Source organism: Austrofundulus limnaeus, unplaced genomic scaffold (genome assembly GCF_001266775.1).
Source record: "Austrofundulus limnaeus strain Quisiro unplaced genomic scaffold, Austrofundulus_limnaeus-1.0 Scaffold384, whole genome shotgun sequence".
In the NCBI taxonomy this organism is placed as follows: Eukaryota; Metazoa; Chordata; class Actinopteri; order Cyprinodontiformes; family Rivulidae; genus Austrofundulus; species Austrofundulus limnaeus.
The window spans coordinates 81,707-98,669 of NW_013952786.1; the positions used below are offsets into that span (position 1 = coordinate 81,707).

General features: G+C 38.9%; 3 protein-coding genes and 1 non-coding gene across 5 annotated transcripts in view; 2 read left to right on the forward strand and 2 right to left on the reverse strand.

Moving 5' to 3' along the window:
• Window positions 1-2,189, reverse strand: part of LOC106528474 (E3 ubiquitin-protein ligase SMURF2) — a 58,724-nt gene extending 56,535 nt beyond the window's left edge. The window contains exon 1 of the mRNA XM_014023647.1: window positions 1,760-2,189. Coding sequence (XP_013879101.1) covers window positions 1,760-1,811 — 52 coding nt within the window. The 5' untranslated portion in view covers window positions 1,812-2,189. The remainder of the gene's footprint in view (window positions 1-1,759) is intronic.
• A 277-nt stretch (window positions 2,190-2,466) lies between these two features.
• On the reverse strand, window positions 2,467-9,226 carry LOC106528475 (importin subunit alpha-1). 2 transcript variants are annotated; one of them, XM_014023650.1, is made up of 11 exons: window positions 9,201-9,226; window positions 8,858-8,980; window positions 8,672-8,776; window positions 8,264-8,349; window positions 7,654-7,922; window positions 6,069-6,163; window positions 5,703-5,966; window positions 5,208-5,441; window positions 3,723-3,905; window positions 3,483-3,632; window positions 2,467-3,043 (listed from the first exon to the last, which is right to left on the reverse strand). In XM_014023650.1, the coding sequence occupies exons 2-11, from the start codon at window positions 8,918-8,920 to the stop codon at window positions 2,954-2,956; spliced, it is 1,539 nt and encodes a 512-aa protein (XP_013879104.1). In that variant the 5' UTR covers window positions 8,921-8,980; window positions 9,201-9,226; the 3' UTR covers window positions 2,467-2,953. The 2 variants fall into 2 exon arrangements, with proteins under 2 accessions (XP_013879104.1, XP_013879103.1); XM_014023649.1 differs by having other exon boundaries at window positions 8,858-8,983; window positions 9,201-9,216.
• A 290-nt stretch (window positions 9,227-9,516) lies between these two features.
• On the forward strand, window positions 9,517-9,589 carry trnar-ccg (transfer RNA arginine (anticodon CCG)). Its single transcript has one exon. It is a non-coding gene; the product is annotated as a tRNA-Arg (tRNA).
• An 855-nt stretch (window positions 9,590-10,444) lies between these two features.
• Window positions 10,445-14,450, forward strand: LOC106528476 (uncharacterized). The gene is made up of 5 exons (XM_014023651.1): window positions 10,445-10,559; window positions 11,138-11,791; window positions 12,103-12,189; window positions 12,510-12,701; window positions 13,950-14,450. Exons 1-5 carry the CDS (start codon window positions 10,484-10,486, stop codon window positions 14,135-14,137), a joined length of 1,197 nt encoding a protein of 398 aa, XP_013879105.1. The 5' UTR covers window positions 10,445-10,483; the 3' UTR covers window positions 14,138-14,450.
• The last annotated feature ends 2,513 nt before the right edge of the window (window positions 14,451-16,963 follow it).

Genomic DNA, 16,963 nt, shown 5'->3' on the forward strand with positions numbered 1-16,963 from the left:
AGTGCACTCGCATCAGAATAATTTATAGATTTGTTGTTAGAATAATTGATTAATCGAAAAAATAATCGTTAGATTAATCGATTAGAAAATAATCATTTGGTACAGCACTACACTACATATAAATGCATTTCTGTTCATTCTGAAAGTGTACATTTGTCTTCTTTTATCAGAACACAAAGCCTGCAGTGACCTAACCAAACCAGCTGACAGTGACGCACAGATATTTTCTAAGAGAGGAATAAAGGTTGAGATAGCGGTAACATCCCCAAATGTCCAACTGGTTTTGCTGTGGCTAAAACTAAGGACCCTCACCTTAATCACAAACTTCCTGGCTTTCTCCTTCACCACGCCCACCCACCACTTCTTCATCAGAATTCACAAATATAATAACATGAGAGACATAAACAATAGTGACATTAGACCTGTCTGAACGCTAACAGAAACCCACAAGATGATTCTTCCAGTTTATTCCCTGCTTGCTGCGTGCCAAATGGAGTCAAACGCAGGAAATGGAAAGCACAGATAGACTTCTTTCTCAACGAATAATACAGCTCAGGAGTTACATTTCAAGATGAGATGCTGATTCATTCTCTTTATTCACATTTGAGAATCTCAAATTCATCCAGTCTAAAACAAAATCTGAGTTTTTATATGAAAGAATAGATCTACTTGATAAATATGAGGAAAAGATTTTAAAATAGGAGAAAATCATTGTATTTTGACCAAAAAAAGTGTTACATTTTGTCAAACTTACATTGTGTGCAGTATAAAAACCACACAACCTCGATATAATAATAATAAAAAAAATAATAGTGTTTTAATTCGAGTCAACATGACCTATAAAGTCTTACAAATAAGTCAGACTCGAGGCCACAATGGCAAAGTAAAGATTTAAGAACGAACAAGCTTATGAATAGATTATCTTTCAACATCGTAAGCATTATTAGTGGCAGATTAAACATAATTCATGTAAAGTCAAACAACAAAATGAAAGAAAATGTTTCAAGTTTGGTGTCTAACATGCAGGTATTAGCAAGTCTAAAAAGGAACACAAATTAATAGTTTTCCTCCAACATTACTACAGGCATTTTAACAATACAAACAAAATATATTAAATGTGAACTATTAGCAAACAAAACTGATTCACATTCTCTTACTTTCTTTAGAAAATGGTCAATTTAATCTGCGACTAGGAGGATGCAAGCAGAGCAAAGTTTTAAGAAAACTATATATGTATGTGACAATTAAACAAGAACAACTCTGATAATAACACACAGTTCAGATGACAAAAAACCACAATGTTGCCTTCTCAACACTCAGTTGTACCTAGTTAACTTCAACAAATCTAAACTCAGAATATATGATAATGGAAATTTGGTTCTTTCTACTAAGATAATCACTGCCTTACAATACTTTTCAATTTGTAACAAATAGAGTTTGAAAATAAAATGAAACATAACACTATAACAATTTGCATTTTGGTTTGATGGCATATAATGTTTTACCTCATCAAGGCCAATGCATGAAAATAAACTATTTTTTGTATTTGATTAGCTAAAATTTCATAGAGTTCAAACCACAGCAAGTAGGTCTCAATATTTCCCAATGTTAATTAGGTAAATTAAAATCAGCTGTGTTTTAAACCAGTTCAAACAGTATGTAAGTTTTTATTATAAGCAGATTACTGTGATCACTTAGCATGTAGGCTAATGTGCTAGCATAACTAAGCAGCGACGAGAAGGGGTTTAGTGTTGCTTACCTGTCAAGCGCAGTTTTACTGGGCCATTTCTCCGTACTCCTTGGTTCGACATTCCCTTTTGTATTCCACCTTGATGAAATTGGACAAAAAGTGTCTAATTCATGTGTCGACGTGTGAGTTTCCCAAGCAGGTATCTCCCAAAACAATCCTTGGCTTGGGGCTAAGCTAGGTTAGCTAGTAGTATCGCCTTAGCAAATCACGCTGACTGCGCACGCAGCATAAAGACATAATCGTATCACTGGCAATACATTTTCCAAGTGAGCCCATTTTCATATAGAAATAAGGTTAAAAACGCGTGTAGCTTCATTCCCAAATGATCACTGTGCCACGACAAACTGACACAAATTAAGTGAACGCTATGCCCTCCATCAGAACAAGCGTCTACTCAACCTAAAAACTGAAGTTAGTGCCGTGCATAAAGGCGGAGCTACTCAGAAGCACATCCGGTAGTCATTTCAAAGTAAAAGGCAGTGTAATTTCTAATAATAATAATATTAATAATAATAATAATGAATAAATAAATAAATAAATCTTGACTTGTGAGTGCAAGACAAAAAAATCTATTACTTTCTAATTGCTATGAAAACATGACTCTTAATGGATTCTACGAAAATTTGTGACTGTCAAAAATTAAGAAGCAGTATTATGGAAATTGTTTTGATAATGAAAAAACAAAGCATTTCTTCAGACCAAAATTACATTTAATATTGCAATGTTTGCCACGTTTTATTTTTTTTTTCAACAAAATAGTGCATACGTTAAAAAAATAAATGTTTATATTAACATTCAGGGTACAGTTCTGCTCATACTTCTTTCTGACCTATGTTACAGTATAAAATAACATACAATGAAAACAATGAAAATAGATATCTTATTATAAAAAGTTCCTGAAAATGATATTGCAAAACCCACAAATACGTAGGCAAAAATAAGGAACATAGCACCATCTAGTGGGGAACTGGATAAAACCCTGTTCTGTTTTACTGTTCTTCCCTCTTTGTCCATCAATAGTGTGCCCTGTTGTGAATATGTTTATGTCAAGGGAGAAAAAACAAACTTAAATATAAATTATTACAAATTACAATAGTAAAAATACAAACATTACTATAAAACTTTGTCTTTGAACTGTCATGTATGTACAAGAGTTTTTAAAATATCCCCAAGAATTTTTTTTGTCAAAAATAAAAGCAAACATTAAAAGTGGAAAGTGCTTTGGTTCTCAGGGATTTGGAAGGCATAACAGTCTGCATGGGCCTCGGGAAGCACAAACTCATCATCTTCATTCTGTAAGACAAAGAAAAGAGAGACAAGAAGCACTGAGGATTATGTAAGTCACTACCTGTTTTGAGACTGGTCTCACAATGGACACAAGACAAACACTTTCCTGACGAGCACAAGCTTTATCACCTGAAAAAGAGTAGTCTGTTCATTTTTACTTCACAGAATTACGTACGTATGCCACAATTAAAGTGTATCAAATAAATGTACTTTATATGAGATAAAGCAAATTTATACATTTTGAAAATAAAAAATGAAAACATTATCAATAATAAAAACAAACTGTACACATCCCCACAGATCTCATACATTTAAAAATGTGCACAAATGTATCAATCCGTCATTTTTGCAAGTATATCGTTTTATACTTTTCTTTTAACTATAACTAAAAATGTTTCCAAATGACCAGAAAAACAAAACCAATCTACTGTGAAAAACTGTTCACCTTTTCAGAGAAGAAGCTGTCAATAATTTTGAAGGAGGACTTGTAGACAGCTTCGTTTCCATGTCTCTGTAGTGCTTCAATCTTCTCTAAACCGCCCAGCTCTTCAATCATCAGACACAGTTTTTCAGACTCACCGGTGCTTTGTGACGTCTGCATGAAAGAAAACAAAACTGTAAGTTTGCTAGTTCCAGTAACTACTTGGCAGCTATAGCTAAGTGGTCGTAGCGACTAGCTTCATACCTTTAAAATATTGCAGACTGCATCCAGGATGATGAGAATCATCTTGTTGTCTTGGACATTCAGCAGATTGAGCAGAGGCTCCAGTACATTGCAGTGGACGAGGTAGGCCACTTGTTCCTTTGATCCACTACTGGTGTAGTTGCTGATGGCCCACACCACTTCTAGCTGGGTCTTGAAATCACCCTAAACAAACAAACAAAGTCTATAAAAGACGGTCTGATTTGATGCGAGCCGCGTCGTGAGGAAGAAGCGCGTCCCGTGTGGGAAAAAAAAGTAACCTCATTCCACCATGTTTCCTCCTCTCGGGAAGGAAAACATAAAGAATTAGAGAAAAATCATAAATTCTAAATGCAAATAAATTCTAACAATAATAATAAATTAATAATAATTTTACATCTAAAAATTCATATTTTATTCTTTTTATCAGTTTTCCTCATTCAGCGACCTATTAAATTTCTATTTTATGTTTTATAGCTATAACCAAGTTTATTGATGTACGAGAAATCCACTTTTTTTTTCAGTCAGTGTTTAATATGGCTGGCAAAATCAATTATGAAAATATTTATGATGTGCTTCTTTTTTTAATTTAGCACATTTTTAAAAATCCTTCATTTTATGAAAAGTCTCTCTTGATTCAATAGAAAACTCTGGATTTTAAGAAAATGGCTGCTTATCAATTAATCATTAGTCAATCTATACGAAAAATCAACTTCAGACAACTTCACATTAATCAATAACATGCATCCCTAATTTATACAGGAATTAAATTGAATTATATCTACTTATATTTATGTAATTAAGTGTTTTTAATGATTTGGCCGATTAATCGAAAAAATAATCGACAGATTAATCGATTATTAAAATAATCGTTAGTTGCAGCCCTAAAATATTGGAACATTCATAAGGAGAAAAAGACAAACTGTGTCATATTAAAAAAGAAAAACTTTTTTTTTAAATAAGATCTTGACTAATGAGCTGAAAAGGCCTAAGTGAGACCAGCTGTGTTGTTTGGTGCGGAGACGGTGGCGTTGACAAAAAGTAGAAGATGCTGAAGATGTTGAGGTTGTCCTTGAGAGTGACAAGGATGGAAAAGATTGGAAATGAGGTCATCAGAAGTACAGAACTGGTTGAAGCACTAGATGAGGTTAGAGACCAGACTGAGACAGTTTGGACATGTCCAGAGGGTGTTAAAAAGATACAGTATGGGTGCAGTTAGAGAGGCCATTGAGGTAGTTGGAGTGAGGACAAGGTGAGATGGAGGAGGATGTAGCAACTCCTAAAGATGGAACAGCGAAAAGAAGAAAAAGATGTTCTACTGGAATATTTCTTAATATTCATTCTTGGGGATTACATACAATTTCTATTTGATGGCTATCTTAATGCAGTTTTATCTTAGATCAGTGCAGGTTTTTACTGTAGCAGCATAAAAATGTGTTTTTATGATCAACTGTCTTTTATAGAGCACCTGTTTTTCTAGGTTCTGACCTGCTGAAGGAGCTCCACCAGGATGGGTATCAGGCCTGCATCAATTACTTCCTGAATCTGCTTTTCTTTGCAGGCAGTGATGTTGGACACCATCCAGGCTGCTCCTTTCTGGATGTTGGTGTCAGGGTGGCGCAGCAGAGCGGGTAACATTGCCAGTGCACCTGCGGCGAGCACACACTGGGTCTGCTCATCCGTTCCCGTCACTATGTTGCCAACTGACCTCAGAGCAGGAATCTAGGAGGAGAGGGACAGTTACCCCATTATCTGAGCTTTTGAAATTCCACCGCGGTGCCTGAATGTAGGTTGTACGTTAAAACTAACTGCTGAAGGTTGCTGTTTTTTTTTTTTTGTAGGCACAGGAAATATGAGATGTTGCAAGGAGGCCTGGTGTCATTGCTTGACATGAATTTGGTGTATCAGAGCTTGAAGGGAAACGGTGATGAAAAACAACAAACGTGAATGGTTTTTATGACAAGACTTAAAAACGCCACACACCAAGATGGAGAGCTCCTCACATGCCAGACACCCTACAAGAGGAAGGACCAGGCCAGCCTGAACCACCACTTTTATCCTCTCGTTGGTGCTGTCCGTCAAATAAGAAAGGGCCCAGCAGGCGTGGGCCAGAACCTCCTTGTCGTCGTGATGCAGGAGTTGCGCCAGGGCCGGAAGCAGCTGCTCCACCACCACCAAGGGAGGGGGAGGATTCTTGTGCCGACACAGTTTGGACAGTGTCCAGGTGGCATTGCGCCTGAAGTTAGGCTGATAAAGAGGATGTGATGTTTTAGTGCAAAGCTATGGTTCTAAATTAGAAAACAGCTGGATTAGAATTAATGCACGCACTGACAACTGACAGACACTTACATGAAACAGAAACAGCTGGGTGTGGTCCAACAAGGCTAAAAGAGACTGAAGGCCACCATGTTTTATTACCAAGTCTCTATAGTAAGGTCCATCACCTGTGTAGTTAAAAAAACACATCAGTATGAAATAACAGATTAAATAAAAGTCCACAGAAACTAAATTAGAATTAGAGCAGGTTATGTTACTTTATCACCATGAACTCTGCTTGGATTACAGGCAGCTAGTAATATTGTGTTGCAGAACATTTTAAAAGAGCAAAACACAACTAAATCTAATAAACTGCTTAGCTTCCTTTACAGCCGTTATAAATCACCTGTGGACAATGAACCAGAACATGTCAGCAACACGCTTCCTGAAATTTACAAACGTGGAGTGAAAGACCTCAATAAATGTCAAAGAAAAAGAAGAACAACAAGCTGTACACAATAATCTACAACAGACCCTGAATCTTTTCCAACAACATGAGTTGTTTTCACTGCAACCCCTCATCACCTCAGATAAACCAGACTATTTGATTTTAATTCACGTAGAGCAGGACTGTCAAACTCATTTTCACTGAGGGTCACATGAGCGTTATGGTGGCCCTCAGAGGGCCACTTGTAATGAACTGAAGCGGTGCTGGCTCTAGCCATTTTGGTGCCCTAGGCGAGTTGAAGTGCAACGCCACCCCCACCCCCCGAACTATGTCCCACCCATCCCAATTTGAACCCCTGAAAACAAGTTTGACAATGTAAGGTACTATGGTAAACTTAAATTTATTTGCTTTCCCAGAAAGCAAATAAATAACARMATACATGTCAACTTGTATGGATTTCCATAAGCGTGGCTGACACCCCCCGGTGCGAGTTGTATGGATGGTTTGCAAAATTTATGGATTTTTGAGGCTTTTTATACAGGTAAACGTCCGAAGAGGTTTACATGTATGGGACAACAAAATACAGATATTTTATTGAGTTTGTCAACACAAACCGCTTCCTGAGAGGCACTACTAGCCCCTCCCCCGTCAGAGTGTCGGAGCAGGACGAGTCAGTGCAACGTCAACCAAATGAGAGAGAGGGTGGGGACAATTGCTGCATTGGGGTGGGGGGGATGTTTCATGGGTAGAGTAGTTTATTTTTCCTGTAATACTTCATTATAGTTTTTAAGACAAAGCTAATTGAAAGGGGCGCTGAGCAGAGTTACAACCAGGGATTACAAATAATTACTTTTTTTTCCTTCTGCAGTTCGGCACCCCCTCCAGCAGATGGCGCTCTAGGCGACCGCCTAGTTCGCCTATGCCAAGAGCATTGCGGGCCGACTTGGGAGATTTTTTGCTTGTATTAACGGACGAAGCAAGAGACAGGAGAACAAATTTAGATTTAAAAAAATTCTGGTGGTACAAACACCGAAAGCTGAAAGCGATTGTGTCGTTAAGCTTTTGTCATGTGCAGACATGTTTTTTTTAATTATTCTCGTCAGAAATCATCATAAATTTGTTAATTTATAATTTTTATAATAAGAGCAACTCCTATCAACACCTGAACAAAAAAAAAAAAAAAAAAAAACTGTCTCAAAGGGAATGCTGGGTTTTATCAGTCTACAGTACCGGCAATGTTCCCCAGCGCCCAGATGGCTTGCTCATTGATGTGCAGGTGAGGCGATGTCATCAGTTTGATAAATGCTGGAATGCCTCCTGCCTCCACAACAGCACCGGTCTGCTCTGAGGTGCCAGAGGCAATGTTGGTGAGAGCCCAAGCGGCCTCGAACTGTATCGGAGGGAATTCAAACACCGCCAGGAAACTAACAAGATTTGGGATGAGGCCGGCAGAAATGACATCATCGATAGGCGGCTGCTTTTCCACAGAGAGAAGCTTTCTGGAAATCAGAAACAAAAGGGGAAATGAAAAACAGAAATGTTGAAACAAAAGTGATCCCAAAAGCTTTAAATAGAAGAAAAACAATACAAATATGCCTGAAGTAATAACATGAAATAATAACTAGAGAATGTGGGAATAATAGGAAATTATCAACTCAAAGCACAAATAAAAAAAATGTAAGTTATTTGTTTTTTTTTGGGAAATAATGTCACAAAATCTAATCATAGAGGAACATGGCTCACAGTGCACAACCTCTGGCTGAAAGTGAGCGAGCTTCAACCGTAATACCACACTGTATTCTAACTTTACATAATAATGCTTACATTAAAATGACATTACCTGGCTGCCTGTGCTGCTAGAAGCTGACAATCTAGATCCTGACTGTTTACACCTTTTGCAATGTCCTCCACAGACCAATGAGATATCTTTGGACAGAAACCAAAGAGGAATCAACCCAAAGGAAGCTTCAGAGTGGACCAGTTTAAAATAACGAGTCACTATGATAGGTAACTAATTTATAAGTATACTGCAATGTAAAGCTTTAAAAATGTAAATAAAAATGGCTGCACAGTGTTTGTTGTTTAGTCTCAATTAAGTCACTGATTACTTTAAAGTCTGCTGTAGTTGTGCTCTTCTAAAATCAGACTGAAGGTTTAATTATGATCATAAAGACAGTAATTTAGTTGTTCACATATTCAAATACTATAGTTTCGTTTTAGGAGAGCTCTCATCGAGCCAAACCAGTACTGGTGCTTCCGGGTCGCGTTGAAAGTTTCTCTTCTTCAGGATCTGGTTCTCTCTCTTCGTCTTCCTCAGCTCCACGTTTACCTCGGCTCTCCTGCGCCTCATTTCCTGAAACAAAGACCGAACATGGCCACGCTCGTTAATTTAAACAACACACCTGCGTGTTTTAAGCGCGCTAACTGAACCTACGTCTGTATCCTTCCCATTGTTTTTATACTGGTGGAGTCGAACGTCAGTGTTGTCACCTGACATTCTTCCTGTTGTTTGCCGGCTTCAACGCGAGCAAATCCTCTAACATTACAACCTTGTCTCCTGCTGAGGGAAAGGAGAAACGAATTAAATGCCGTAGCAACGGTTCATAACACGCTAGCATCCTAAGCTCAACCGATCTAAAAGTAATCTGCATGTCGGAGTACAGGCAGCACGGAGCCTGGCTACTAAACAAAAACCATACACTTTGTTCCTGAGCTAAAACAAAAGCAGAAAACATGTTTCAAAAAAAGTACTAGGCAGTGGAACATCTGCAGCTTACCGAGTTCTTCGCGACACTGTTGAAAATTGAAGGACGCTGTGCGTGACGTGATCAATGGTTGTGGTTCTGTTTTGATTGGTCAGATTTACAATAGGCGGAGCCTATTGTCCGCGATTTAAAGAAAACGCACAAACAATGCAGTTTTTAGTTACGTCACCCGACTCATAAAAAACGAATATACATCACACAATGTCGTGTCAATATCATTGTTTTGTTTTTGTTTTTTGTTTTTTTGCAAATATGCCATAGACATACCAACACGTATACGTTTCTATCTTGTGATTAAAAACGTACGTCACAATGTGAGCTACGTAATGACCCAGTGGCCTAATGGATAAGGCATCAGCCTCCGGAGCTGGGGATTGTGGGTTCGAGTCCCATCTGGGTCGTTTATATTTCAGTTTTTAGTCCATCGTAGATGCTCCATGAAGTCTTGACATACTTGGAACAAAATGTGTTAAAGCTGTGGTTTCTGAACGTTAACTCCAAGGTGGTGTTATTATCTTGAGTCGAATGTGGCCTACTGAAAAAACATCCCAAGTTATCCTTGCAGATGCATGGATTGATGAATGCTTTATTAATCTTTTGTAAGAAATTACAGATTTCTTACATCTTTTATAAAAAGAAGACTTAACTTTAGTAATGCATTTGAAGTCACAATTTACAACCATTTATTATCATAGTGTTCCAAAACTTTTTGTCCTTTACATTAAAACATTCAGTTTTTATTTATTTTGGCTAATAAAAATGTTTTATTCATGTATTATTGGGTTAGAATAAAATAAGGTTAAGCTTTATGATAGTCTGTCAAATTCTTCAGTTAATATTAATAATGCATCAGTTTTTAGTGCCTAAGGAAAAACAGTTTAAGCATCTTTTTCCCAAAAAAATAAAATAAAATCTGAAAACCTTGGTAATTGGAGCTAAATTGAGAAAGTGTTCAATGTTTTTTATTTTCACCACCAGGGTGCAGTAAAGATTCGCTTTTCTACACTCAGTTAAACTTGAGAAAAATCTCATTTGAACGTTTTCCCAAGTAGTGCAAACTTTGTGCTATTGTTACACATGTTTTAAAAATAACAAAAAACGACTTACTCAGCATATAAACATTTCCTCACGCTGTTAGAACTGCAGGATGGATGAAAGAAACCAGGTTGAAAGTGTTTATTTCTGAGTTGGGGACGTCCCATCACCCTCCCATCCCATCCTCTCCCTGAGCAGTCCTATAAAAACCCCGGGAATAATCCCATCTGTGCTGCAAACTTTGCAAACTGAGCATCAGAATGATGACAGGGATTACTCTGACTCTTCTGTTTCTGGTGTTTCCTCTTCATAACACAGAAGAATATGTTGTCAATGGTAAGTGGATATTTGCTTTATTTTTTTCCCCTATAGATACTGGCGTTGACAAGTTGACAAGCTGCTTTACTTTCTGAGGAAGTCTGGGTGTTTGTTTTCTTGGTGGGGATTTATGAGAAATCTAAGTCCTAGATCTGTACATAAATGTGACTGTATAAGAACTGTAAGAAATAAAAACAAAAGTTCAGTCAGTTCAGATATGTTCTGTCCAACATTTTTAAACTTTGATCATTATTGTGGAGTATGTCTGAGGTGGAGGTTTTTATCCATTTCACCAAAATCCCTTTAACCCGTTAAGCCCAATGAAGTACATGGTCCACAAGAGAACTGAAAGAGATAGGACTTCCAAAACTCTGTGGCTTACCACTGTTTTTTAGCAGGTTTTTAAGAATTTTGTCTATTCCATACAATGTACTACTTTCAAAAGTAATTATTACTTTTTGAACTGCACATTTCGAGGTATTATTTGCATGTTTCAAAGCTGTCTGACATGACACAGGACTTTTTTCTAAGGTGCTTCTATTCTTGTGTACTTTCTCTGTTTTGTGTAACTGAAATGTCATCTGGTTTTATTACAGAGCTGTACACTCTTATAGAAAAAGGTCAGGGCGGCTTTGTGGACCCTGCCATGACAAATCAGACCAGGATTGTGGTGAAAGAGCCCACACTGCCCATCAATGAGCTCCTGGAGAAAAGCAGCAAGACTAGTGAGTCCAAATTAAACTTCCACCCTCTGCCCTCTTCGGTGTGGCCGAAACACACCAACCTGGCGCCGGTCCTTCGCCACCACAACAAGAGGAAAAAGGCCCACAAGAGTGACCGTTTGATGGAGCACAACAACGAGAAAAGCATGGGGGAAGCCGTCGGCCTGCTCCCTAAAACCCAGCAGACCGGAGCTGCAAGCGCCAGCACCAATCGCACATCCCAGAGAGCCAACCAGGACATCCAGACCCCCGTCGGCCCACCTCAGCAGACCGAGTCAGAGGGACACCCCAACTCCAAACCCAGGGCTCCGGTTCAGACACAGACCCAGTCTCAGCCGCAGCAAACAGCTGCTTCCACGCACCGGGATCCCCCCAACCGAAGACAGGACCCAGAGGAGAACCGGCCAGGGAAGTCCAGCCTCTATCAGTCTGGACTCAACACGGCGACCTGGAACAACAGCCGCCCACCGGTCTTCTTCAACCGCCGCTCCTCCAGTCTGATTTACCAGTTTGACATCCTGAGGCGAGGTAGGGGAGCAATGTTTCCTGACCCTGAACTCTGACTCATGTGTTAATAAAGAGTTGTTCACACAGATCTTTTTCGTGACATACTACAGAAAGAAAAACACCTTGATGTTTCATATTGTGGTATTCATTAAGCATTTGGGGACTTTTAAATATCCCACCAAAAGATATTAAAAGTGACTGCGTAAAGAACAGTCACAACCACACAAAATGTAACAAGATGGATGTTTAATGTCTTTCCTCTAAGTAATTAAAAATAAGAAATTATGGTGTAGGATTTTCTTCTCATTATTGCATTTTTCACTTGTCTGCAGAGGCTGACTACACACACGATGCTTTCTGCATGAGTGAGTGCAGGAAGGAGAAGGATGAGAAGGAATATTACTGCTACAGTGAGTTTGGTACGTAACACAAATACAGACTCCGTCAGATGTACACAAACAGAAATGAAGTGCAGAAAAAGCTACAAGTTTTCAGTCAGTTTTTAGAAATACTGAGTTGATTATGCAGGTCTTTCTACCTAACGATTACACTCCAAAAAATATCCTTAAATGACTGTAAACCATCCTTTTATGGCAGATTTTTATGCTAAGATCATCTTATGATGAGTAGGAACAAACCTTTAAGAGACATCATGCACAATCTAATGCAAAATCTCGTGAAATGTGTTAGTTCTTTGAAACATATTGGTAACAATTTCTTTTCTCTTCTTCTCAAACAGCTGTCAATGGCATCGTCCACGACATCGACGTTTTACGTAAAGGAGCACGGCTGATAACGCTGATGGTCAGTAGCGACGGCTTCTACAAAATGAGTCGTCTGTATGTGACCCCGGAAACCTTCTTCTTTAAAGTTCGCCTCCTGGTCTTGGATACCTACAAGTGCAGCAAGCCCTGCCCTGATATCAAACTTGGTAAGTGTTGAGTGCTTACGTTTTCCAAAAGCCAAGAAATCTGTCTTCAAGCTAACTGGGTGAATTACATTTGAAGATGAGAAATTTTATCCTAGTGAAGGACTTTCTGTACAAAAGCACAAAAGAATTCAAATGCAATCACATTTTTGGATATTGTCTCCAAAATAGAGTTAATCTGAGCTATGTTTGTTTCAAACCTACCACAGTTTTGTCGTAGATGTCTCAAAACCTTCTCAAATTTGAGAATATCTTAAGCTCCTCTCAGTTATGTCATCCACATTTGTTGAGGATGACTCAAACTCCTCTTAGTTTTGTGGAGGATGACCCAAATCCTCAGACTTGTTAAGGTTGTCTCAAACCTTTCACGGGCTTGTTGAGAATGTCTCAAACTCCTCTCAGTTTTGTTGTAGATGGCTCAAACTCTTCTCAGATTTGTTATGTGTTAAACCCCTCTGAGATATTTTACTGATGTCTCAAACTCATCTCAAATTTGTTGACGTCCCAGATCTATCTCACTTTTGTTACTGATGTCTCAAACCCCTCTCAGATTTGTCAAGGTCTAAAACCCCTTACAGTTTTGTTACGGATGTCTCATATCCTTCTCAGTGTTGGTACTGATGTCCAAAACTCATCTCAGGTTTGTTGTAGATGGTCCAAATCCTTCTCAGATTTGTTGCAGATGTCTCAAACCCTTCTCAGATTTGTTGAAAATGTCTAAAACCCCTCTCAATTTTGGTGCAGATGTCTCAAACTCATCCCAACTTTGTTGTTGATGTCCCAAATCCTTCTCAGATTTGTTGCAGATGTCTCAAACCCCTCTCACTTTTGTTGAGGATGTCTCAAACCCTTTATAGATTCATTGCTGTCTCAAACCTTTCTCAGTTTTGTTGTGGATGCCTCATCCTGCCACAAGAGTGAAGGATTTTGACGTGTGCTTTCCTCTGACAGAAAACACCTGAGATAACATCTCTGAAAATTCAGGTCTGAAATCTGCCCCGTTAATTATCCATTCATTCCCTTTTACTAAAATCTTTTTGGGTCACAGGATTAGCTGGTGCCAATAAATCACCAACCATTTTTCAACAGCCATAGTCCGTTGAGATACTAACTTCAAATTGAAAACTGTGACTAATTCACATCTTTGGGGCGTGTGTGAATTCATTTTCAAGTGTTTAGTGAAAGCACAAAAACAGCTCAGCTTTGCACTTTTCTCCAGCCCTCGTAACCTCCCCTGTACTTCTTCACAAGGTAACAGATACATGGTCATGGGTCAGATCTACCACCGGAGGCGCCACCTTCCCAGTGACCTCCTGAACCTGCTGGGCGGCAAGCTGAAGTCTGGAGATGGCTTCTTGCGAAGCAACAACTACGTCAAAAGGTTCAACAAACGGAGACACCAGAAAGCTCTGGAGGCCACCCGCTCCCGATGTAGATGAACCAGAGAAAAAGACTTTCGTCCCCTGCTGCAGGACAAGAGACATTGCAGCTGATGTTAATGGGCCTTAACTAACCCCACAGTATTGGTCAAGACAGAGGACATGTTCAATAAGGACATGGATGTGTTCTCATAATAAGACTGTTGCCATGTATCACAGCATTGACTCATCTTTTATCTCTTAAGTTCCCAAATTACCAGACTGTAGCCTATTTTGCTACAAGCAGCTTCTGCAAACTGGATGTCTGTTATTTCAACATTTGGAGCTCCAATTTTGAATGTTTTTGCTGAATATATCAACGCCTCTCAAACTCTTCATGCATTCGTGGCTGGTTCATGAAGTACCTGAATGAAAAGGTTGTCACACTGACCTGTATGTAAGCAGAACTTTGGCTCATCTGGAGCACATAACGTTTGACAAAACATGCAAGTATGGGGGGGGGGGGGGGGGGGGGGGGGGCTGTGATCTTAATGGCTCTATGGAGAATACCATGATAACCAAATACATGAGGCGAAATAGAAACTGGTATTATGGACAAAAAATGTTGTGTATATTGAACAGATGATATCTATACAATTAAATCATAAACTTTACATTATTCTGCAAATGTTTTGTGTGCTTTAAGCAGTACATACCATTTTGCACACTGTTATACTGGAATTACAAAATTATTATCATCGAAATATCGACACGTTCCTAAAAGAATCAACTACCGGTATGTCGTTTTTTTTTTTTTAAGTTTGTCAGAAATCTTAAAATATGTTACGATATTGTTTTGGTCATGTTTTTTGTGTTTCCTAAAAAACTTGGAAAACATGACATGGGCGACTATTTTAGAAAGGTGTCGATATTGAAATTCAAGATGCAGTACTAATGAAACTGGTTTTCTTTCCGGTATCTATCAAGAAGTGCTGCAGCACCCATACGTCCTGTACTTCTTTCATCAAATTTAAATTTTGGAAAAAAAAGTTTTAGTCTACAAAACCCAATCATTTTCAGAAATCTGAAATTATCAGAAACTTGTAGTTTTGGGTATATATACTGTATTTATATATTATATTTTTATGTCGATCAGTCATCATAAACAACCCAATTAAGACATTTATTGTATTGCAATAAAATTCAGATCTACAGTTTGGTGATTGATGTCACTTTATGCGATAATAATAAGCAGTAAAAGCAGGAAGGAATTACAAACCAGCTACAAATCATGGAGGAGCACGGAGAGGAGTCGTGAGAAAGAGATGTTGTGCGGGAGCAGAAAAAGCTTCTGGTTGTTTTTCAGAGGGTCTGCTTTTTCCTCTTACTTTAATTACACGTGAAATGTGTGTCAAATATCCAAAAGCAGTCTGTCTGAATGTAGGTGTGGAGCTGAGCTGAGCCGTGAATCTAATCGCAGAAATCTGATCCTTTACACACCTGGACACCCAAAGGCGTGCTTACATCGTGGCTTATTTATAAGTTGGCTCTTTCTTTTTCTTTTTTTACTTTGTGGGAAAACTATTATTATAAAAAATGCATAAAGACAAGGGCGTTATGTGAAATAATGGAAGTAACTGAACCAGGGTTGATGGGATTGCCTGAACTTGTTCTTGTTTTTAAGAATGGCATAAATTGCACTGAACTCTTGCTTTACTCAACTAAAAACGGTTAGATTAAAAAGATGTTTGTGTGTGTGTGTTTTTGTACTCTCTTCTGAGAATTTGATTTTTAAAACCAAACCCTTCTCTCAAACAATCCCGTCCGCCCACCTACTAAAACATTGATCCTTGTGATCATTTCCAGTGGCGTGGAAAAAAGTCCCTGAAGACAGACGCTACAATTAAAGTTTAACAACCAGCTTGTCCAAGCCCCCCCACTCCCCACCGCACTCTGCCTGTCAGTCGGCTCTGGTCAGTTCCCAGGCTCAGTTAAGTCTCTATCTGCAATCAGGGCTGGAGGGAACAGATGCATGTGGGCAGGAAACAGGAGCCTGCTCCACTCTGTGGCTACTATCGCAGCAGGAGGACATTCCTCATGACAGAGGATGTAAAAAGAGGGTGTGGGGGGGTGGGGGATATCTCAGAGCTGCTTCCTGTGTGAGAGCTCCCAAACGACTGTGGGCTCGTGGTCACCCGCGGTGCTCTCTCCCAGCGTCCTCGCGAGGCTCTGGATCCATTTAGTGGCTTGAGCGGGGAGCTGAGTGAAATATCAAAGCCTGAGGTGTCATTTTGGCATCAGTTGATCGCAGAGATAGCTGTGCGTGTGCAAAAAGTTCACGACCCCTGTCCCTCTGCGCTCACCTCAACACTCGAGACGAAGGCCTCAGACCAGCAGGGTTTTTGTCACGCTCTGTGATCAGAGTCAGTCGAATGTTTGTTGCAACTTACAGTGTAACGCTCTGAAAGGAACGCAAATCACCCGCCATCTTTCATGCTTTAAAATTAAGATCATCTTGTGAGGAGAAATAACAGTCTTAGAGCCATTTGGGGCAAACCTTGAAAATAATATGTGCAAACTATTAGAGCTTGTAGAATGTGTTGGGAATGACCTTAAGTGACCACCACATTTATGTTTTAGCTCAATATCTTTATATTTTGAAGTCAATTAACTCGAAAAGTTGATCAAATGTACATGTAAAATATTATGTTTGGATAGTTTTGTTACAATCTTTCCACTGGTTTATTTATGGAAGGGGAATAGGGACATGGAGCAAAATGTATATATATTTCTATTAAAGTAAAATTTTTCCTGATAAAAGTCAGATAATTCTTACTTTTTTCCCCAGAATTCTTTAAATAAATAATTCTAAGACTACAGTCAGAATTCTGAGATTAAAGCCAGAAT